Below are 23,729 nucleotides of genomic sequence, written 5' to 3'. Positions count from 1 at the left end.
ATCATACCCAAGTGGCATCAAGACCTGCTCTGTGAAGTTTCACACTAATGGAAAATTGGATTTAAAGGAAAGCAGATATATTCTATTATTTGTGTAAAATTTATACAAGCAAAAGTATTCCTTTTGTGTGATGTATATTGATATTTAAATTTTATACATTTGTGTAAGTATACTCAAATATGCATGAATACATATTTATGTGCATTTATATTTTATTCAGGTTCATATATTGTTATTTATAATACAGAATAGTTCCTGTATATTTGTGATCCCTGAAGTACATGGAACTTGCCTCAGTAATATAAGCAGCTTATACGAATATATAAAACGGTAGAATCTAAAAATAATTGCCCTCTCTCCCCCTTATTACCCACATTACTGAAACATGCCAATCATAGCTACATGACTAGCTTTACATAAAGAAAAGCCTGCATGTTGAGAACAATTGTATACCGAGATTGCATCCCAACGGTGGAACTAGGGAGTTTTGCATGGTACAAATGAGATAGAAGATACTGTTACTGCATCAAAGCCGTTTAGTCCGAGGTGACTGGTGAATTTGCTTCCAGTTTTTACACCGTCCCTTGACTAGAATTTTAGCGCGTCTAATTCACAAGGAAAACCATCAACAATCGACTGTCTCGCTCTCCTTTTCGTTCGGGACGAGTCCCCCGACGGGAGGGGATGGGTGGGGACAAATTAAATAAATAAATGCACTTTTCCGTGCCAAGCTTTCGGCGCCTCTCCTGCCCCGAAGCCACTGCAGCGACTCAACTTCCCCCCGTTCCCAGCATGCAATCGTAACCCCACCCCTTCATTCCGACTACCACCTCCTCATTTATTTCCACCCGCGAGGGGCAGAGTTTCTCTCTCGCTGCCTCTTTTCCTCCGGGCCCGTTGCCTTGCGGAGGGTCTGCAAACATGGCTACGAGGCAGCAGCTGGGTGAGTCTTTCGATAGCCATGCCTGGCATCTCGGCGCTGGGGGTTCGCTGCACTGCAAAAGTTTCGCTCTTTTACTTCCGCAGCAGCAGAACACGCCTCTCTCTGAAAGGGGAACGGAGCCCCATTGTTTTATGATTGGCTTAGCGGAGGGCTTCTTTTTACCCTGTTGCAGGCTGTGTGCTCAACTTGCCCACTAGCTGGCCTGGCAAGGTTTTAATTGAGCCCGATCCTGCCGTGTTATTCAGAAGCAAGCCGCGCGACCTGTATTGGCGCTTTCTCCCGTGTGACTAATTACAGGTTTGCATTCTCAGATCGAGGGAAAATGTTGCATAAAAGCTACAGGGGCTAGAAAATACAGTAACTGCATGGACTACTTGGTACTTACGTGTTAAAAATCAGTGTGCATAGTTAATCAGTATCCTGATAGGTTAAAAGTTTTAACCCCGCCCCGTCCAAGTTGTAAACTAAGGCCCAGTTTGAAGATCAGCCGAATCAAGCGGAGTTACGTTCTTGGATTGAATCCTTTTCAACTATTCGTAGAACGTATTTTTCTATGCATCTCCTTTGGTTCCCGATGAAAGCAATCCGGAACCATTCTCCCTGATTTCCTTTTTGCAGATATATTCGGGAAGAGCTTTCAGATATGCAGGCACACTTTGCAGTCTAAAATGTAAAGTATAACACGCTCTTCGCCATTTGATTCTCACGACTCTGAAGAGCAGATTCGCAAACTTAGACCTAAATAGTTGTCTTTCGCATTCTATTGAAGGACAGAGTACAAACCTACATATTCTTAAGAGTGGGGGAGCTATTGTCTCCCGTTGTAAGGCATCTTGGATGACTGCTTAGAATGGCAGGGGAAAAGTGTGAGAAATAAAACAAATAGGCAGTCTGGCCTGCTTACTTTTCTTTCCATTTTTTATTCAGGACTAAAAGGAACCTTTTTTTTGCAAAATAGGTACAACAATCTGCAATTGGATTAGGGTGTAGTGTTGAGAAGGGGAGGTAATTTCTCCAGCAAGATGTGTGCTGGAGATGGGGAAAAGCAACTGGGGGCAGAGTTCAGGTCAGAGAGAGAAAGTAGCACTGAATTCAAGGTTTTGTTTAAAATTCCTCCCTCTCTGTCACTGTCACTCAATCTAAAATTTGTCCCTTCCTGATGGATAGATACTGCCAGTGTAGTGGTTAAGGTGCTGGACCAGGAGTGGGGAGACCCAGGTTCTTGTCCTTCCTTGGGCACAGAAAATGGCTGGTTGACTTTGGATCAGGCACTCTCTCTCAGCCCTTAGACTAGGAAGTCAAAAAACATTTATCTACCAACCCGCACTGGAACAGCATGGTAGATTAAGGTCCATAACCTTCAATGAAGTGACCTTCATCCTGCAGGGGATTGATTCAGGCTGATAACAATATAAATATATGGACAGACTTATTTTTGTGAGATGCACTTTAAATCAAGAAAAAAAATGGAGGTGGAAAGGGTTAGGCTTCGTCTATCATCCTAGGAGGATAAAATAATAAATTTTGAAGGCCTTGTGTTAGGCTTAAATTTACCTTTTTCATCCTGGATCTGTTATGTCACATTCACAGTGCACTTCACCCACTTATCTATGGACAATACATTTTCTCAGTTTTGTCCTCTGGAATTCCTAGGAAACATGCATGAAGTTATAAACATGCATGAAATTATTTGTGAGGAGGAGCAAATTGACAAAAAGAAGAGCTATAGCAGCTGCCCCAATTATTCTCAGTTATCCCAAACAGTATACAAGTTAGAAGGAAGAAAAAATGTAAATGTCTTTGTAAAAGCTCTAAGGCTGTTTACCATCCCAATGAAGAGGGCTTATATGACAAACAACATTTCCCCTGCACCAGCGCCCCCCCCCCCCCCCCGCCAGCGCCTTCCTGATTTGGTGAATTACAACTCCAGCAGCACTGAAGATGATGGACCCTCTAGTCTAACACCTGTGGGAAATGCTGGATTGTAGAAGGTTATTGCAGAGCTGTGCTGGGGAGTGGCAGTGTTTTCACTGTAATGGTAGAAGGAAAGGGAATAATGCTCTTGGTGAATGACCAATACCTACTTAGTATGTCAGTTCATAAAAAGCAACAATCTGCTTCTTCACTGGTGATTAGCGGTTCTTAAAATCAGAACTGTAGTGAACTTAGCTGTATAACTTGTCCTGTATGAATGTGGATTTTTGCTATATACTAATACTCTCTTTTAAGAATTTGTTTTACTTTCTTTTTAGCTTTATTTAGTGTCTCAGATAAAACCGGCCTGGTGGACTTTGCAAAATGTCTGGATTCTTTGGGTTTGGCTTTGGTTGCCTCTGGAGGAACAGCAAAAGCCCTTCGGGTTGCAGGTCTGAATGTCAGGTAAAAGTTGTTCATGAGATCACATTCCACACTGAGTACCTGAAAGTAATTGATCTGACCTGGTTTTGTATTCTCTGAATTGGATTTTCGTTTCACATAGCAAACCAGGTTTGGTCCTAGATGAGCAAACTTTGTTTGTGCAACCATCCTCCTCCCTCCCCTTAATCCAACTTAATTAGTTGGTTCCTGGCTGCTTTTGGAAATTAAACTGTGAAACTCATGTGGCTCCCTGATTGTCTAGAGAGCTTCAAGAAATGAAGTAGGTTACCAGTGGCTAAAGTACTAGTGGTTTGACCAAACATATATTAGGGTGCATATATTTATTGGGGTGACAAGCCTCACTTTGTTTATTCCATTATATCATAAGTAGAGCTTTCTGACATCAGAAAGCTGGGAAATGTTATTCTGTAACTCAAAATTCTGCTGTGACAAATTTACAAGGTATTCTGATGATAAAAATTGCTCATAATGCTTCCATTGTTACAAGTCCAAATAAAATGTCCATTGCATCATCCTTTCTGGTTCTGAGAGATCAATTTTCAACATTTGCAGCAGAAATCTTCTTGATCCTTACCATTATAATTAATTTGAGCTAGGTGAGGGAGATTGATGGAAAGTTGAATGCATCTTTGCTAAAGCTGTGGTTCATATAACCCTTAAAGTAACAGTGGTAAGATTACTGCAATTAAAGAAATTTCTGGATCTAGAAAATATATAATTTAACTATCATTTAATTTTCATCCAGTGGGGAATACTTATTTTGAAGGACAATGAGGTCCTAATGGTAGTAGGCTCCCAGCCGCACAGGGCCCTGGATGAAGCAGATTATCTGGACCCTTTTCAGTCAGGGTTCAGGCTGGGATATAGTACTGAGGCAACATTGGTCATGCTGGTGGATGACTTTTGGAGGGCTCAGAATGAGGGTGGTATGTCTGTCCTTGCCCTCCTGGATCTCCTAGTGGCTTTCAATACCATTGACTCTGCTATCTTGTGAGACCGGCTCCAGGGATTGGGAGTGGGAGGCACCATTTTGCAATAGTTTTCCTTCTGTCTCTGTGGCTGGTACCAGTCAGTCATGGTGGGAGAGCAGAAGCCCAGCCCTAGGCCCCTGTTATGTGGGGTTGCTTAGGGCTCAGGTCTCTCTCCCCTCCTCTTTAACATCTATATGTAGTCGCTGGGAGAGACCATCCGACAGCATGGTGTTTGGTATCATCAACTGATATGATATCCAATTATATTTCTCTACCCCATGCTGGGCAAGTGATGCTGTTCAGGCGCTGGCTTAGTGCCTGGAGGCTGTAAAGGCCTGGATGGGGAGAAACCGGCTCTGACTCAACCTTAGCAAGATGGAGTGGTTGTAGGTCTTTGGCATCCTGTGGTCAGGAGAGTTGACATCCCTGACTCTGGGTGGGGTAACACTCCCCTGGAGAGATCTGGTGTGCAGGTTGTAGGTCGTCCTGGACTTGCAGCTCTGGCTGGAAGAGCAAATGGCAGCTGTGGCTGGGGGACCTTTGCACAAATTCATCTTGTGCACCAGTTGCGCCCATTCCTGGAACGAGAGGCCTTGCTCATAGTAACTCATGCCTTAGTCACCTTCCATTTGCTTTACTTCAACAAGCTCTACAGGAGGCTGCCTTTAAAGATCATCTGGAAGCTGAAATTGGTCCAGAATGCGGTGATACGTGCAGTTGTTTTCTGAGTGCAATTCGAGGTGCTGATTTTCACCTTTAAAGCCCTATGTGGCACAGGGCCAGATTATTAGCAGGACCGCCTCTCCGTGAGGATATCTGCCAGTACTACTAGGTTAGATAGGGTGGGCACACTCTATATCTCCTCCCTTAAATGTTGTCACCTGATGGGACCTTGGAGGTACATCTTCTAGGTGGCCACCCCAGCCTTTTGGAATAGATCCAAGGGATCCCTACTCTTTTAGCCTTCTGGAAGACTGTGAAGAAGTTTTGAGCTAGGATGGGGGTTGAGCTGGGAAGTGGTTTGGTCTGGTGCCTGGGGAGAAGGGTGGTTTTGTTTTTATCAGTTGTTGTCAGCTGCCTAGAATCATTATATGAGATAGGTGGGCATAAGTTCAATAGATAATGGTACCCTCACTGGTGTCCTTCAATATTTTTATTTAGACTTTTCACATTTTAGACTAATAATGGGTTGGTGTGGGTATCATTAATGACATCCACTTTGGAAAAAAATAAATATTAGGAGCAGCTTTAGTTCTTCAAGGCTGGACATTTTACTCTTAATTCTTCTTTAAAATTTACCTGTTTCTGTGTCCAAGCCAGCATTCTATAAACTGGATTTCACTACTTGCACTCAGCTTCTCACTCATTGAATTATAAGGCTGGCTTAGAATAAATAATTTGCTTTCAACTTCTGTCTTTCATCTGAAAAACAAAATAGGAATTCCTCACTGCAGCTTGGAAAAATCACTTTGTACATATGCTGCAAATATAAAAATTGACAATTACAAATGCATTCTGTGAAAAATTGGGAATTCCTTAAAAGCAAGGATAAGTCCAATGATTCCATCATAAACATTAATGCTAAATGATTTTTATTTCAAAGACTATTAAGCATGCTGATTACATATGCAACATGATACATCTAGACCCAAGAAATAGACTAAAGACACAACAAGAATTGCTTAATAAAGGAAGGAATCTACCATGATTAATGTATTTGCAAAAAGCTGAAAAAATGAAGATGATCTTGAAGAAGGAGGGACCCTGAGAAAAATGATGGAATTTGAAATACACAGAATCAAAATAATTTATTAGGATGTATTTACAAATTGTTACTTAAATATGACAGAGACAGAACAAATGAAAAATTGTATAAATGGATGCAAAATTTCAAAAAAACAGTAACAGTGGAACAATCTATGGAACAAATACAAATTTACACCAAGCTACAATCTGAGGGAAAATTGGTACAAAATGTTCTACAGGTGGTACAGACATGACCACAAGTATTGATAGCCCTCCACTTTTTCCCAAAGAATCCTAATCCTTATTTTCACTCTTTATATTTATTTATTAAGAGCAATGCTATATTTATATATCATATTTATACTGTATGTTTGTTGTTTTAATCGATTATTTTATTGTAAACTGCCCAGAGGGCCCTGATGGGAGGAGATGGGTGGGGACAAATTAAATAAATAAATTTGTCATGAGGTAAGTTGAAACTGATGCATGTAAATGGTATCCACCGTCTTGCTTTTGATGTATGACTTAACATATTTTTGTAAATGATAAAACAGCAATCCAGAGGCAGCAAAACTTAAGCTAGGATGCTAACCCTTGCGTTACATGAATGCTATCTGTGCTAGGTGATGTTTTGACTCCTCCCTCTCTTTTTGAACAGAGATGTTTCTGATCTTACTGGCTTTCCAGAAATGCTGGGAGGACGTGTGAAAACTCTTCATCCTGCAGTGCATGCAGGTTTGTTTGTATCAATATGTTACTCTGTTGATATTCTGTTGTGAATGAATTAGTGAGTATTTTATTATGGTCCTAGAACAGGATACAAGTAAAATACAGTTCATAACAAAGAACATGCTCTTACACAAAACTGATCCTGTAATTTGCATGGCATCTGCAAAAAGATGGATCGATTGGAGTTACAGTTAATTTGTAGCAGCCTTCCTCAGCTTGTTGCCTTTAGCTGCTTGGAGCTTTAACTCTTATCATTTCAGCCAAAATGGGGATGATGGAGGGATTCAGGGAATTGAAGTCGGGTGCATTTCAGGAACAGCCAGCTGGGGACAGTCGATCTAAAACTGCTGTTATGCAGATGGGTAACTTGTGTCACAGCTGCATCCGTTCAGACTGCAAGCTGGGCATCTGCCATAAAGGATTCTTCCATACAAGTGCATTTCTTCAACATGATAGATGCACATGACAGGAGAAGGTATTTTATCTCTTCTGTGGTACCTTGTTTCACACATCAAAGACTGAAATTAAGTCTTCTATAGAACAACTTATGATAGCATGCATTGCAGATACTGTTTCTCAGTTTATGTTTTTAATAGATGACTTCTTAGGATGTTTCGAAGCAATATTGGGATAGCTTGGGTTAGAAGAAAAGAAAACAGCCTGCCTTTCAAGAGTAAAATCTACAGGAGAACTTGATAATACTTTCTTTTTCTTCATACACCCAACTGTTTTATCTGATTTTGTTTAGTATAGGCCATTCTGCAATTCCCCACTGGCCATCTTTAGCAAGGGCTTGGAGGGCACTGGACAATCTTACACTTTCTGAGCGTCTCCTCCTTTTTCCTCCCACAAAAACTAGGCATCCTGGCTCGTGACATTCCACAAGATAAAGCTGACATGGAAAAATTGGATTTCAGCCTTGTAAGGTAAAAAGGGTAGATTGTGAGTTAATAAATAATTATGAAGTAAATCTTTGATATCAGTTGATGGAAGCTAACTTGCATAGAGATTAAAAGTTTGTTTTCAATTATAAAGTACCTCTCTTCTCTGGGTGTGCATGCGTTTGTGTGTGCACGAGTATTTTCAGAATTGATGCCTTTTTTTGTGAAAGGAACTTTCTTGTAGTTGTGCAAGAGATTGACAAATCTTGACTTCTCATCATTTATTTTGAAACACTGGCAAATATACCCTTTTGAGATTTACCTTGCTTTATTTGGATTTCAACATGTAAATCAACTTCAAACGTAAGAGAACGAAGTTTCAGGGCCAACCAGTCTTTGATGCTGAGATTTTGGTCTGTCGTTTTCCTTAATCTGCCATGACAAAACTCTTGCCCCTTTCTTTAATCAGCTATTGAAAGAAAATGATACTCAGTGAATCCAGTATTGGAATCATTTGTATTCCAAGAAACATATACAAATAAAATGCTTGGTATTAAGGTTTTAAACATGATACTATTTTAAAGTTAATACCACCTCTTAATAGCACAACATCCTTTAATAAGAATGTTCCTTTTCCAATAAAACAGCATAGTTTCAAAAAGTAATTGGGCTCAGTACTTCACTGTGTAGAGTGCATGGGTAGATGGTGTTTTATTGTATATGGTTTATTGAAGAAGAGTGGAAGAGTGAAACTAAATAAACAGTATATAAATCTGAAAGAAAACCATTTGTGAAGTTACAACTAACATTTTTGAGAAAATAAGTCAACCATAGCTACAGCTTTAATAATAAAATAAACAGTTACCAAAAATAAATATTTCAGTCTGAAATGCACAGCTCTGTTGAAAAGGTGTTAGGAATGTTCTGAATTGCTTTGCTGCCATCTAATGGCCATTTGGATATTTGTACTTGGTAGTATTCCGTGCTGCTGGCACTTGGAAGACTCACTCAAACTCTGTCAAGCTAAATCTCTGGCACCACTTCTCTCTCGGGAGCTCAGTAACACCTCCTCTCCCACTTTGCCCTGACAGAGCTTTTTAAAGTTTTTAAGTGCAAGTTTGTCAGGTACCCTGATGTGTGTCAAATGCTGGATTGCGACTGAAGACAGTCATAGGGAAAGTAGAAGCTAGAGTATGACTGCACTCAACTTTTGGTTAGTATTATCCCACATTTCAATAGGATTAAGCCCCTTAACGTTGGTGGATGAATACCATCCTATTTGGAAGTGAACTGTATCTGAGAAATTATCATTACTCGGGCTATTCCCCCAATATTTATTTTCCCTAGTTTACAAACATCCCAGAAGCAGCATATGATGGAGGCAGACCGTTGGTATGATGTAGACAAGTTCCAAAATATCCCATTAGTGAAAACTGAAGGGCTTAATAGTATCAGCAGCATGTGTTAACCAGCAGGAAACCCATGATCACAGAAGTGCTTTTACCCTGGTTTATTGCAGTGCTCTTTCTTTGGCCATACGAGATAGAAACTGTAGGAAGATCCCCATCACCAAAGCACCAGTGTCTTGAACTGCCTGAAAGCAGTTGACGGGTGATGATTCATGAGAGTCTAACTAGGCCATAGCAGGGATAAAATAACAGTTGCATTACACTGAGACATGATGAAAATTCTTGGGTCAGCAGAAAGCCAGGTGAGATTTTAGGGGGAGCACTTGTGCAAATGATAACTTACATCTTGGATTTAATTTAAAGTTACTCCATGTTTCTTTTTCTAGAGTTGTAGTTTGCAATCTCTACCCATTTGTCAAAACAGTGGCCTCCCCAAATGTAACTATCCAAGAAGCTGTTGAACAGATTGACATTGGTAAGTCAGTATGGACTGTGTATTGGCAAACACATTTTGCTTTGAGCCAGTACTTTGTGGGTGCCGTCACCTCTTAAATGAAAGCAGCCTTCACATAATGTGTTCATATATACTCCCTTCCATGGATCCTCCCACTTTTGTTGCATAATACTCTGCCAAGGATAGATTTAGAATTAATGAGTTGGAAGGGGTCATGTAGGCCACTGAGTCCTAGCCTCTGCTTAGTGAAGGAATCCAAATCAGAGCATCCCCAATATATGGCTTCAACTTGAATGCATTGAGTAAAAGGGTTCTGCTATTGATCTTTTTTCTAGCGTTTAATTGAAATCTGCCTTCCTGGAACTTGAGTCCATCATTTTGCATCCTGCACTCTGCAGCTGGGGAGCAGAGTCTTGAACTTGATCATTCCAGGAATTTGAAAAGCACTGTTCATGTCCCTCTTCACCCTTCTCTTCTCAAGGCTAAATGTTCCAGGTTCCTTCAGTCTGTCCCCATTAGTTTCCTGGGACTTTTTTTCTCCATTTGAAGATAGGCAATGTAAATTCATGCAAAGTCAAGAGATATTCAATGATCACATGTCATTCCTACGATTTCAGCTTGCTCTTTCCAACTGCCTGGTGAGACAGATATCTTCTTGTTGAATAACAGTGAACAAAAATTTAAAAGCTCTAACTTTTCTTCATTACCTGATAATATTTCACCATATTCAACTCCTTTCCTCATTAACTTCTGCTGACTACTTATTATTGTTGGAATTGACTTTGTTAATATCCAAGATACAAGTTTATGCTCAGTTTTAGCTTTCCTTGAAATCAAGAACTCGGCATTACATGATCCCTCTCCCCAATATTCTTCCTGCTGGGACTTCGTTAAGTCTTTCCTAGTAGTCAGCAAGAAGTGAAGGGTAGCTGAACCTCTTGTGCCTTCTTCCATCTTTTGAAAGAGAAAGTTATCAGCAACTTTCCTGAAAGAACTGTGTTTTGCAGAGTTTGTCTTCCAAAATACGATTTTATATTGTATTGTTTTTATTGATTGTTATTTTATTTATTTTTATTTATATATTATTCAAATTTCTGTCACTGCCCATCTCCCCCCAAAAAGGGGGACTGGGTGGTTTATGGTCTGTAAGCTGCCCAGAGTCGTCATGTACGAGATGGGCAGCAGAGAAATTTGATAAATAAGTTGTAGAAATTAAAAAGTTACTACTTTGTGCCTTTTTCAAGGATCTGACAGTAGGATGCAAAAACAATATGAGTTCCGTTGCTGCAAAATGTTTTGTATCTCATTTTTGGTTGTCAAATTCTTTGCTTGAGTATCATAAAGAGTTGTGTTCTTCTATCTTTGATCTGATAAATCCTCTCTCATCAACTGAAGTGTGACCATTCTTTTGACTTTTTCAATGCACATGCTACAAATATATGCCAGGTGGTTTCATGCAGGAGCAGAATTGTGCCACAAGCATTGCAGGTATGACTGCAGATTCCTGTATCTTCACATTTGTTATTTTAGATTCCACTAGTAGAAGGGTTTTGTTCATTCCTGTTCCCTTATCAGGTTAGCTAAAAAGTAAAGGGATTCAAACACATCTCTATAGTCCTTTGTCCTGTTTCCTCCACTCAGCCATGGATCAGTTAACCCTGCCAGTCTTGTATACCTTTCCAATCCTCTATGAAATGCTGGGGCCTCATGGACCAGGTGGTGTGTCTCTGTTGGCTTGACATAGTTCTACAGCTTCCAGTGTTACTAGCTTAGTTTTCTTTCTCTTCTATCCCTCTTCCTGGGACAGTTGTGATGACCATAGCTGTATCTTGATCAACCAGTGTTTCCTTGGCTTGGTTTGCTTTCAGAATGCTGCTCACTCTCATGAGGGGAGGGCAGAATTCCTTGTTTCATTCCTTGAATGAAAATATAGTGCAAACAAAATGAATTCTCTGGAAACTATGAAACAAATGTCCACGATAGACTTTTTAAAAAAGTTATTGTATTATTTTGAGAAGCCAGTTCAGAAATGATTGCAGATACATTGTTGTTTGGGTTCTGTTAGTAATGCATTCTTTTGGGTTATTGGAAGGCTGGCTGTAATACTTGTGCTATAAATTGTAGATGTGAAAGACAGAAAAAAAAGATTTTTATATATATAAAAATATCTGGTGTCTGAAGTGCTGTATATGATGTTTTCTGTGCTCTCTTTTATCACAGGAGGTGTTGCTTTACTGAGAGCTGCAGCAAAAAATCATGCCCGTGTGACTGTTGTTTGTGATCCTGGGGATTATACTAATGTAGCAAAGGAAATGAAAAACTTCCCTGATAAAGATACCAGTTTGGAAACTCGACGTCAGTTGGCTTTGAAGGTAAAGTGTACTTATTACAACCTAAAATGTCCATTACAACCAGAGCATTTTCATAGTTTTTAAAATACCTTGATGCTGCATCTCTGTCACACTTTTCGTAGGCCTTTACTCACACTGCTCAATACGATATGGCAATTTCTGACTACTTTAGGAAAGAGTACAGCAAAGGAGTATCTCAGCTTCCGCTGAGATACGGCATGAATCCCCATCAGACTCCTGCTCAGCTCTATACTTTGAGGCCTCAACTTCCCCTCTCAGGTAGGATGCACTCAAAATCCACTCTAAATGCACCGCAGCAGGATCATTAATAAATAACAATACTGTTCAAAGTGTTTCAAGTATAATATGTTGCTTTGTCAGGCAGGTCAGTCTCATTATTTTAATTTTGCTAATAGCTTAAACTTAAAACTGCCTGAGTTACTGAGTAACTCTCCATCACCTGATGAACTGCACCGTAGCATACTGAAGCAGCTTACTGATGGCCTGGCTAAATCTTTGTTATGTGGAGAACAGAACAAGTGGCCAGAGGACCCCCATCTTCAAAAAGGAGGGAAAGAAGGATCCCAGAGCTAAAGGCCAATTCAGTCTGACCTCAGTAACTGGGAAGATTCTAGAGCAGATCATAAAGAGCTCAGCCTGTAAGCACCTTGAAAACAAAGCATCTGATAGAATTCTCCATGACAGGGTTTCTCAACCAGGGTTCTGTGGAACCCTAGAGTTCTGTAAGAGGTCATTAGGGGTTCCCTGGGAGATCATGATTTATTTTAAAATTTTAAATTAGGGCAACTTTACATTAAACAGGTAAGTTTCATTCTTTATTTTTAGTTTAAGAACACTGTTAATGCATATATACAGGTCTACACATGAAATGAATATAATAATTTTGTAACTTCTGGCCTGTATTTGAGCCTGAATGTTCAGGGCTTCCCCGAAGCCTGAAAAATATTTTAGGGGTTCTTCCAGGGTCAAAAGGTTTGAGAAAGGCTTCTCTGTGATATTCTGATGAGCAAGTTAGGGTGTGCTGGATAGCAGATACATACATAGCTGAGTGGGAAATTGTACTCAAAAAGTGCTTATTCATCAAACTACTGTGAAATATCAGATGCAGAGCCACAAGGTTCAGTCTTGGATGCTGTACCTTTGACCATTATTAACGTAGAGAGAATGTTTATCAGACTTGGAGATGACCCAAAATTAGTTGGGGTAGCTAATGCCCTAAAAGAGAAAATGAAATTCAAGCAATCTTGAGAAGTTAGAGAAATGAACTGAAGTAACATAATGAAATTTAAGAGAGGCAAATGCAGAGGTTTTCACTTAGGGAACAGAAATCCGATGTGCAGGTATAGGATGGGGAATACGTGGCTTGGTAATAATACTTGTGAATCACATTTGATTGCGAATGGAATGTGAGTGAGCAGTGTGATGCTACTACAAAAGAAGCAAATACAATTTTATGCTACATCAACAAAACAAAGCTTTGAAATGTAAAGTTACAGGTCTATTTTTTTTTCCCTGTGTTGGTCAGACCCACCTCAAATACTGTAATCAATTCTGGGTAACAGGCTTAAAAAGAATTGAGACAAAGTAAAGCAGTGTTAGAGAAACGCAGTGGGGTTGCTCAGAGGACTAAAGACAAAGCCCTATGAAGGGAGATTGAAGTAATAGGAAATGTTTGGCCTTGAGAAGACAAGACTGAGATGGTACATGATAGCACTGAAAGATTGTCACAAAGAATCAAGGTCTGTTCTCTCTCATTCCATAGTGCAGGATACAGAAAAATGGATTTAAGTTATTGCAAGGCAGATTCTAATTGAATGTTAGCAAAAGTGTCCTAATGTAAGAGCAGTTTGACAGTAGTATTAATTACCCAGTAGTACTAATTACTAATAATGGTGGGCTTCCCTTCAGTGGATGTGTTGAAGTTATGGCTAGACAGCCATCTCTCAGGGATCCTTTGACTCGGGTTCCTGCACTGATCAAACGATTGGACTCAGTGGCCTAAGTGGCTCCTTCCAACTCCAGGGGGCTCTTCTGTGATTCTGTTTAATAAAAGCAAATGTGCTGTTGGAGGCAGGATTAGAGCTGATTCTAAAATCTGATTCCCAGCTCTTGGTAGCAGTAGAGGCAGCACAGTCTAATTGCTGATGTTGGACTGTGACTGGGTAGACACAGGTTCAGGTTCAAGTTTACTGGAAGGCTTTTTTTCAGTAAGTATCTTTAGGCTCTTCAATAAGTGTCTCTTCTGCTTCTTCTGAGTTAAGTATGAAAACTGTACTGCTTGCCCTGGGCTGCTGTAAAGAATCTTGATAACTAGACTTAGGTTTCACATTTTACATATTGATACATTGCATACCAAAACTTTTTGGAACTCTGGAATATAAGATTTATATATGTATTTTTAAATCTTAGTTTTACACAAAAGTATTTTAAATCAATAAATGAAACTTCAGCGCTCATATAACCCTAAGATAAATCTATAGATGCATTTAACATCTAGCTCTTTTGCCATACCCAGCTATTCATATACCTTCTTGAACTCTCATCATACTATTGTGGCTCTACGCTTATTCTCACCTTTACCTTTTTTTTTTCTTTTACCATTCCCTCAGATAGTAACTTTCAGATTTCAACCTAGATAGGGATCCTATTTATTTAAAACAAATGTCTCTGTGTTTGATTTATACAAGTTAATAGTCCTCTTCTGGGGTTTGCTACTGAATGAGTAAAGAGGCGAATGGGAACATAGCTAGGAGCCCCATCCTATTTAACACTTGTAACATCCCCAAGCCTTAATCTGAAGCGAGCCAGACACAGTGCCTGTCCCTCTGTAGAGAACTCTACAGGGCTGAGGTGCTTTCCTTCAGGCAGAGTTTGTTTACACATCAGGCACGTAGAGGATGTTGTAGGGTTTCTTAAGGGAGCAGAAGCAGTTCTGCAAATTTCTGCTGGCTCCTTTTTATGTTGGATACCTTCTGTAAAGCACTTCTTTCCCTCTTTCAATAAAAAATTGAGCTGAATCAGTAAGGTGACATAACTTTGCTGAGCAGATGAAGAAAGAACCACCACTAACTTACAGCTTGTAGGGTTAAAGAGGTAGACCTTTCAGGACTGGTGTTCTGAACCTGAATTGATGGCAGGTGTAGTTTAGGTGTACTTCAGAATGCAGAATGACCTTTATGACTGAGTGAGTTTTTTCATCCCATCACAGTTCTGAATGGTTCCCCGGGGTTCATAAACCTGTGTGATGCTCTGAATGCCTGGCAGTTGGTCAGGGAGCTGAAGCAAGCCTTGGGCATCCCTGCCGCCACTTCCTTCAAGCATGTCAGTCCAGCAGGTAATACCAAAACTCCTAGTTCTGGTCTGGTTGCTTGCCAGTGTATTTTCTTCAGAGTGCACGTTCGCTCACGTTTTAAGAGACGCTGCAGTTATGAGATGGGTTTGTAAAAAACATGTTCAGCGTGTTTGCTAGAAGAATTGACTTTCTAACAAAGTTGCGTGTAGCAAGTGATGTGCATTTTTTAAATGGAATAGAAACAATCACTGCAGTTTTCAGGACAACATGTGAAGTAATGTCACACCTTTATATCTTGAGAAGTCACCTTCAGGCCTCGGAGAAGAGGCTCTTACTGTCCTTCACTTACTTTGTCTACTAGGTGCTGCTGTGGGTGTGCCCCTCACCGAGGAGGAAGCTGAAGTCTGCATGGTGCGTGACTTGTACCCCACTCTAACACCCTTGGCAGCTGCATATGCCAGAGCAAGAGGTGAGTGGGGTCTCAGAAGGGGGCCAGGTCTTTTCATTTCACGTTCTAGTAGAATTATTTCTCTTCCTGTCGATATGATGGTAGTGTAGAGCAGTAGTGGCCAAACTGTTTCAGGCTTATTTGGCATTTTCTCACATCTCTCTTACACAAAAGACTAGCAGCCTCATGCTGTTCAGTCACTTTATAGATGCCAGTTGCTATGAAACAGTTGAAAGATAGGTCATTCGTCAAGCAGCAAATAAAGAAAAGGCATCTACATATTTTAGAGATCTACAATGAATGGATCCATCTTGAATTGCTACACACACTTGTACATACTTAGCGTGGACTGGACATATAAAGAAAAAGTATGACCATACCAACCTGAAAGCAGTGTTCAAAAAAACAATATGCTGGAAATTGCTAAATTTGCATGATAAGCTTGTGCCTCCTGGGGCAGGTTCCATCCAGCTGCTGTGCTCTTTCTTATATATATGACATGGGTCTTACTCATGAGAGTTTCCTAGTTTGAAAACATAACTTTGTTTCCCAGGTGCTGATAGGATGTCGTCTTTTGGGGACTTCATTGCTTTGTCTGATATCTGTGATGTCCCTACAGCGAAGATCATTTCCAGGGAGGTCAGTAACTGCAGCATTTTCTACTACAGTCATAACTGCAGTTGAAATTAGCTCTATCAGTGCACGACAATACATTCAGGGATAGCTGGGGACAGTGTTGTGGGGCTTCAGGGGCCAAAAGGATATCTTAAGCTTTGTGGAATATTAGGAGATTGACTTCCCCTCCCCCAACCCCTCAAATAAGGCCAATTTTTGTCCCTTAGGCTCTCCCCACAACAACCAAAACACACGTCGTAAACTTACATGGCCTCACAACGTGGCTACATGCCCTGTGGCTCTAATAACGGTCACAGCCACACTACTTACGTGCTCCTGCCCTAGAGGATTGATCAGTATTCATAACAAATAAAGTGGAAATTGGGAAAGTAGTGATTTCACAGAAGGAATTGAAAAAGGACTTTATGAAAATGGCCAAGAACTCCTAGAATTCTGAGAGGAGCCGCCTCCTGCAGTGCTGGTTAAGGGGTCCCACACTAGGCAACTCCAGTATGGGTCAGGGGAACCTTAAGGGTCTTTCAGGCTGGGAGACTCCAGCGCAGGCTGCAGGGCGGACCTAGTAGGCAAGAAATCCACAGCCAGCCCAAAGACTTCTCAGCACACTCAGAAGGACTCCCAGGCTGAACAGCTCCAATGTGGGTTGTGGGGAACCCCACAGTGTATGCCAAGATGGGATTTTGGGTCCATAGCAACCAGCAAAGGCAGTGGCCCTGCAGGGAGTGCAGCTGCTGAGTCTCCAGACCCCCAGTTTGTTGAAGCAAATTGGGTGATATCTCTGTTTTGCAAATCAGGTTCCAGTGCTCAAACCTCTCTGATGGAGTGCGTCTGTGCCATACATGTTGTCTGGCAAGATGTTCAGAATACCAGCCAGCCAAAACCTCCTCCAGATTCTTCATTCCATTGCCTGTTCCTCTGATTTTCTCTCCCCGCTCCTCCAAGCTCAGTCCTTGTTGGTTCTTTTGAGTTCCCTTCTTACTAGTATGATTCTGGCTGCTCCTTTGTACTGTATACAAACATTGCTGTTTCTGCTACGTAAGAATCAGCACTCAAACTTTGTCTTCTTTGTCCCACTTGGTGTTTTAACCTTTATTTGTGTAGGTGTCTGATGGGATTGTGGCTCCAGGCTTTGAAGAAGAAGCCCTCAAAATTCTATCCAAAAAGAAAAATGGCAGCTACTGTGTACTCCAGGTTAGTGTTTTGTACTTCGGAATATTTGAGGATGATTTAGATGTGGGTTGCGAAAGTGACATCCCCCCAAAGGGTCAGGCGTGGCTTGGTGCTTGCATGGGGGACCTTTCACCTATTTCCACTGCCCCTCCCAGTCTAAAATCTGATTTCTTGATTTGCCTGTTTTAAATGTGTTCATACAAACAAAGCTAAAAAAAGATATAGACCATAAAACCATGAGCTCTCATTCATAAACTGCTTTAAACTGTGTGCAATAGTTTTTATAGTAGAGCATCAAAGGTTTGTTTACTATTAGTGTAGTGTGCTTGAATGGCTGTAAATCCTGATTGGGGGAAGTAATATGCAGTCCCTTGGCTGCATATTACTTCCCCCAGTGCCTCACTTAAACTCCCTGCAGCCCCAGCTCTCCGGCCTTCTCCCCCACAAGTAGTTGAGTTTCAGGTCTTTTGGCAAATCCTGAATTGTCCTCCCCCACCCTGTCAAGCTGGCAAATTTTTCCTTTTATTTTTTCTTTTCTCCTGATGGGGTTTAAAGGGCAAAATATGTGCTTTAAGCTTCTGTACAAACAAAAAATTTGGGCTGAAAATTTCAGCCCCATCCATTCTTTTTTTTAATATATATATAAAATTTTATTGAAGTTTCAGAATACAGATAAAATACAAAATATAGAAAAGATTGAAGAAAATACTAAAAGAAAAAAGACAAACTAAAAAGTGCAGAAATAGTTAGAAAGCAATACAGAGAAAGTGACTTCTGACCTTCTCCAGCACAGATTTAATATAGTATGTGATAAATCAGACCTTAGTAAACATAATTTCTATAAGCTATAACTTAATCATCAAAACCCAAAATCAAAACTTCATTTTTTTCCAGACATAAGCGGTTTCCATGTAGAAACAAATCCAGCCAAATTGTTTTCTCTTACCAGTGCTGTCAGCTTTGCCATCTCTGCCAGTTCCATTAATTTCACCATCCATTCTACTGTGGGAATCTGTGAATCCTTCCACCTTTGTGCATACAGAAGTCTTGCAGTTGTTGTCATATACAAGAACAGAGTCCCAAATTTTATTTCAAGTTGTTTATCCATCAAACCCAAAAGGAAAAGTTCTGGTTTCAATTGTACATTCATTTTAAAAATCTTTTGGATTATAATACAAATATAATCAGCCCCATCCATTCTGAGGATAATCATGAGGTCCAGGGGGAGCACAGAAGCAAAAAAGCCGCTCATTCCTCTTGTAAATCAGCATGAGACTCTTAGTAGCGCCTGCTCTCTGGAACAAGCCCCCCCCCCCCCCGCCCCAGGTCCGGATGGCCCCCACTCTGCTGTTATTTAGAAGAATTGTGGAGGCCTGGGTGAAGAGCAAAGGAGAGGGTGTTATTCCATCCGGGCTGTCGTGGTTGTCATCTTTTCTCTTTTATTGGTTTTATTGTAATTTCTTTGTTTGACTATTGTGAGCCACCCAGAGTCATTGGGAGACAGGCGGCATACAGGCTTAATAAGTTGTTGTTGTTACAACATGTTGATTATGAAATAAGGGTGCACTTGATGTGTAATAAATACACTTTAAGATTCATTCCTGAAGTTTTCAAATGAAACAATAAGAAAAGGTTAATCCTCGTGATTAGGAATCTAACAGTCTGGCATTGACGGTGGTTTCCAACTCAGTAGTTGCTCTAGAAAGAATAAAGTGTAGTTACAGTGTTACATGCATATATTGTCCTAACAGCCAGGAAACACGCTGAGACAAGGAACTGGTCTCTAATGTTTATTGCTAGTACATAACAGGAATCCTAACAAACAGAAGAAGCGTGGGAAAAACCCAGACATATAAACCCCAAAGGTTAAGGTGGTCCCGATCTGTGTCTCTTTGAATGGCTGACCAATTCCTCAGTGCTACGCATGCGCTTAACAGTCTGGATGGGAGCCCCCTGCTCGCCATCCTTACTCATGACATCACCCTCCCCTCCAGATTCACATTCCATTTCAGCCCCCTCCCCTCCAGAGTCTTGATAAGATTTGGCGTCTGCTTCTAAGGTCCCATGGGAACTGGGCAACGATGGAAGGTCTTCAAAGGAAAACTCCTCCACGGACGAATCAGTGCTGCTCTCCAGGTCTGATAACGCTTCTGGGCCAGGTGGCTGCTGCTGGAAAACATCTAGATAATTAGAAAAGTCATCCCCCCTCCCCCCTGGGAAATGCAAGCCTGAGGTGGAGGGCTGCGGCTCCCCCACCTCCTCTGTAACTGGAGTGAAGGCTTCAGGTGGGGGGGGGGAAGGTGCACACTCACAAACTCTTCTGCTTGGGCTTCTTCGGCCTGCTCAGCCGAAGAAGGAATCTCGGGTAGAGTGCGAGGCTTGGGTTTGTGAGGAAAAAGCTGATGAAAATGATGAACCAGTGCTAGTGCATGCACCTCTCTGGCATTCTCCCACGTGCGCTCTTCCTCAGGGTACCCTTTCCAGTGTATGAAATATTGGATGCCCTTTCCCCTCCTCCTAGAGTCCAGAATTTCCTCAACTTCGTACTCCTCCTCTCCCTCCACAATTACTGGAGGTGGGGGGGGGCAGTTGCGATCGCAAGGCACTTGGGGGAGGGTCTTTGGCTAGCAAGGCTCTGTGAAACACTGGATGGACTTTCATGGATGCTGGGAGCTGTAAACGATAAGCCACTGGATTTATCTGCTGCGCCACAGTGAAAGGGCCCACAAACTTAGAGTCCAACTTCTTGGAGGGTCTGGTAGAGTTCAAAAACTTGGTAGAGAGCCACACTTTGTCTCCTACTGCAATTGCTGGCCCTTCCTGTCTGTGAGCATCTGCTGCCCTCTTGTAAGCACTCTTTGCCCTGTTCAGCTGCTCCTTTAACAACTGTGCGGCTTGTTGCTCTTTAAGAAAATCAGCCGCGGCTGGAACAGTTCCCTGCTGGGAGGAGGTGGGCAACACCCGAGGGTTAACCCCGTAGAGTGCCTGAAAAGGGGACATATTGGTAGAGGATTGCACAGAGTTGTTATAAGTAAATTCTGCCATGGGGAGCAGGGCTGGCCAATTGTCTTGCCGATAAGTGGTGTAACACCTGAGATACTGCTGTAACCACTGGTTAATTTTCTCGGCTTGCCCATTACTGGCAGGATGATGTGCTGATGACAGGTGGATCTGGACCCCTAATGACTGGAAAAGGGCCCTCCAGAACCTGGAAGTGAACTGTGGGCCTCTGTCACTCACCAAGTGATTCACCATGCCTCTATACCTAAAAACGTGGTCCATGAACAACTGCACTGTGGCTGGTGCAGATGGGAGGCCCTTGCAAGGAATAAAATGTGCCATCTTTGTGAAAAGGTCCACCACCACCAGTATGGAAGTCAGGCCCTGGACCGGGGGTAAATCAGTGATGAAATCCATGGAGATAGTATCCCAAGGCTCACTAGGGGTGGGTAGGGGTTGCAAGAGTCCTGTGGGCTTCCCTGGGAGAGGCTTGTCTTGTCTGCAGGTGTGACAAGAAGCAACGTAACCCTTTATGTCTGCAGCCATCTTAGGCCACCAGTAGTCTCTCAGAGCTCTATGGAGAGTTTTGAAAACGCCTCCGTGGCCTGCCGTTTGGTGGTCATGACACAGTCTCAGTACTTCTTCCCTCAATGAAGGGGGAATATACAATCGCCCACTATGCCAGAGGATTCCTGCCTCCACATTGAATGGGGAGGCAGTGTCTTGCGGGTCCCTCTGGAGGTCATCCATCCTGGCCCTGGCATATGGGTCCTGTTGCTGCTGAGCTCTGACTCTTGTAAATAGGTCCTCTGCTTGTCTGCCTGCTGCTAAAATCTCTGTCTGGCTCCCCCTCATAGACTGATCAAAGTTGTGAGGTTGTAATATGGTAGCCTGTACCTCCTGGTGAGTGGCGGGATTTGCCTGAAAGGATCGAGACAGGGCGACTGCCAAGCAGTTTTGCACCCCGGGCACATAAGAAATAACAAAATTGAAACGGGAGAAAAACTGGCTCCATCTGATCTGGCGTGGGGTGAGGGATCTGGTGTTTTGTAGAAGCTGTAAATTCTTGTGATCGGTGCAAACTTTCACAGGAAAGGTTGCCCCTTCTAGCCAGTGCCTCCACTCTTGGAATGCTGCTTTAATTGCCAGCAACTCCTTGTTAAAAACATCATAGTTTCTCTCTGCTGGTGAGAGCAGGGGTGGATAAAAGGCACAAGGAAGCAATGTATTCTCGGCTTTGTTTGTATATTGCAATAACACTGCCCCAATGGCAATATCGGAAGCATCTGAATGCATGATGAATTGTTTCGTGGGATCAGGGTGTCTTAACTGGCTGGGATGCAAAGAGCTGCTTAAATTCTTGGAAGGCTGCTTGCTGTCTCTCCCCCCAAATGAATTTTGCTCCTTTCTTCAAAAGCTGTGTGAGGGGTCTAGCGAGATCACCATAGCGTTTTATAAAACGCCTATAGAAATTACAAAATCCTAACAGCCTTTGTACATCTTTAACATTTCGGGGAGGTGGCCAAGAGAGAATTGCCTGGACCTTAGAAGGATCCATGGATATGCCTTCTGTTGAGACTTTATAGCCCAGGAAATGTAATTCAGTTAAATCAAAGGCACACTTCTCTAGCTTGGCAAACAGCCTCTTCTCTCTGTCTTTGCAAGACATTACGTACATGGGTTACGTGAGTTGTAGCATCCTCAGAGAAAATTAATATGTCATCTAGATAAATGACCAGATACTTATCTAGTAAATCAGAGAAAACTTGATTCATAAATCTGGAAAATATGGCTCCTGCGTTAGACAAGCCAAAGGGCATAACAAGGTACTCAAATTTTCCAAACCTGGTGTCGAAAGCAGTCAGGTATTTGTGCCCCTCTTTCACCTGGATCAGATTGTACGCACTCCTGAGATCCAACCTGGTAAAAATGCGTGCTTTCTGTAAGCGATCTAGCAGATCCGAGATTAAGGGCAGAGGATAGGATTCTCTTTTTGTTTGTTTGTTTAAAAAACTGAAGTCATGGACCACTCTCATGGGTGTCTCCTGGGTTGCAGGTGCCAACGGGTCAGGCTTCTTTGGTACGAAGAAGGTAGGAGCAGACGCTGGGGAAGTAGATGGTCGGATGAAACCCTTTTGGAGATTGGAGTCCAAGTAATCCTTTAAGGTGGCTAGTTCCTTGGGGGACATGGGATATTGTTTCCTTGCTGGAATCTTGGCTCCTGGTACGAACTCAATGGTGCAGTCACAGTCCCTATGGGGGGGTAGTGCTGTGGCCTCTTGTTCGCTGAAAATGTCTGCAAAATCTGCATACTTGGTTGGCAACTGGACCCCCCCTGCTTCCGTGACTGCGTTGGTTGCTGGAGAGCATGGAGTGGCTTGAATCTTGTGGTGCTGCCATTCCTTAGCTGGGAAGGAGATTGCTCCCGTAGTCCAGTTCAGCAATGGGTTGTGGATCCTCAGCCAAGGTGTGCCTAGGATTACAGGCACATTAAGCGATGCAGTAACATAAAGCTGGATCCACTCAGTGTGGTCTCCCGTTGTCAGTTGCACCAGTTCTGTGAGCCTTCTAATTGGCCATGCCTTGAGGGGCTGGCCGTCAATGGTCTCCACTTCTATGGGACATGGCAATTCTCTGGTCGGGATGTTGAAGTCTTGTACGGTCTGCACATCAATAAAATTTGTTGAAGCTCCGGAATCCACGATGGCCTCTAGCTTGACCTGGTGCTCTGGGCTGACGTGCATTATTACGGGTAAGTAGTAAAAGGCTTGCCTGGAATCTTCGGAATGAGCCCTCCTGTGGTGGTCTCTCATGAAGGATACACAGGCTGCAAGTTTTCTCAGGATGAGAGCTTGTGGTCTCTCAGGAAGAATGTAGGAAGAATGCACAGACACAACTTCCTCGGGATGAGAGCCCCGATTCAAGCCGTAAGCTCTCTTTTATTATTCCCCCAGCTAAGCAAGTGCACTAAAACAGTAATTCACATAGCAGAAGGCTGATTGGTCTAAATAGCAATGCATACCTCATGTAACCCCCGATAGCCTCCTGGCACAGCTCAGGTTACAGCTCGTGTTGCCTTGTGAGGAAAGTTTTTGCTACAACCTTATCCACTATGGAAGTTCAAGGAAGGTTCAATGTAAATAAGCATCTCGCACAGCTGTCGTGGTTTGCCAACCAACAGCATAGCATACAATGCTCTCTACACCCTCCTTAATTGATTGATGGTCTCCCTGCTGAGCTCTGTGGAGGGAGACAGATGGAGTTTCCCTAGTTGGAAGCAGAGGCGGAGATGGTTCCTGTTT

The 23,729-nt window shown here is 42.2% G+C and overlaps 1 protein-coding gene across 1 annotated transcript in view; it reads left to right on the top strand.

The window, feature by feature from the left end:
- Positions 1-800: 800 nt before the first annotated feature.
- ATIC (5-aminoimidazole-4-carboxamide ribonucleotide formyltransferase/IMP cyclohydrolase) overlaps positions 801-23,729 on the top strand; it is a 37,662-nt gene continuing 14,733 nt past the window's right edge. Inside the window, exons 1-11 of the mRNA XM_063317909.1 lie at positions 801-943; positions 3,196-3,322; positions 6,698-6,774; positions 7,628-7,694; positions 9,445-9,533; positions 11,733-11,884; positions 11,986-12,142; positions 15,093-15,218; positions 15,538-15,645; positions 16,178-16,263; positions 17,359-17,448. Coding sequence (XP_063173979.1) covers positions 922-943; positions 3,196-3,322; positions 6,698-6,774; positions 7,628-7,694; positions 9,445-9,533; positions 11,733-11,884; positions 11,986-12,142; positions 15,093-15,218; positions 15,538-15,645; positions 16,178-16,263; positions 17,359-17,448 — 1,101 coding nt within the window. The 5' untranslated portion in view covers positions 801-921. The remainder of the gene's footprint in view (positions 944-3,195; positions 3,323-6,697; positions 6,775-7,627; positions 7,695-9,444; positions 9,534-11,732; positions 11,885-11,985; positions 12,143-15,092; positions 15,219-15,537; positions 15,646-16,177; positions 16,264-17,358; positions 17,449-23,729) is intronic.

The sequence above is a fragment of the Candoia aspera genome, chromosome 1, assembly GCF_035149785.1.
Source record: "Candoia aspera isolate rCanAsp1 chromosome 1, rCanAsp1.hap2, whole genome shotgun sequence".
Classification (NCBI taxonomy): Eukaryota; Metazoa; Chordata; class Lepidosauria; order Squamata; family Boidae; genus Candoia; species Candoia aspera.
This window is presented reverse-complemented; position numbering and strand designations above follow the sequence as displayed.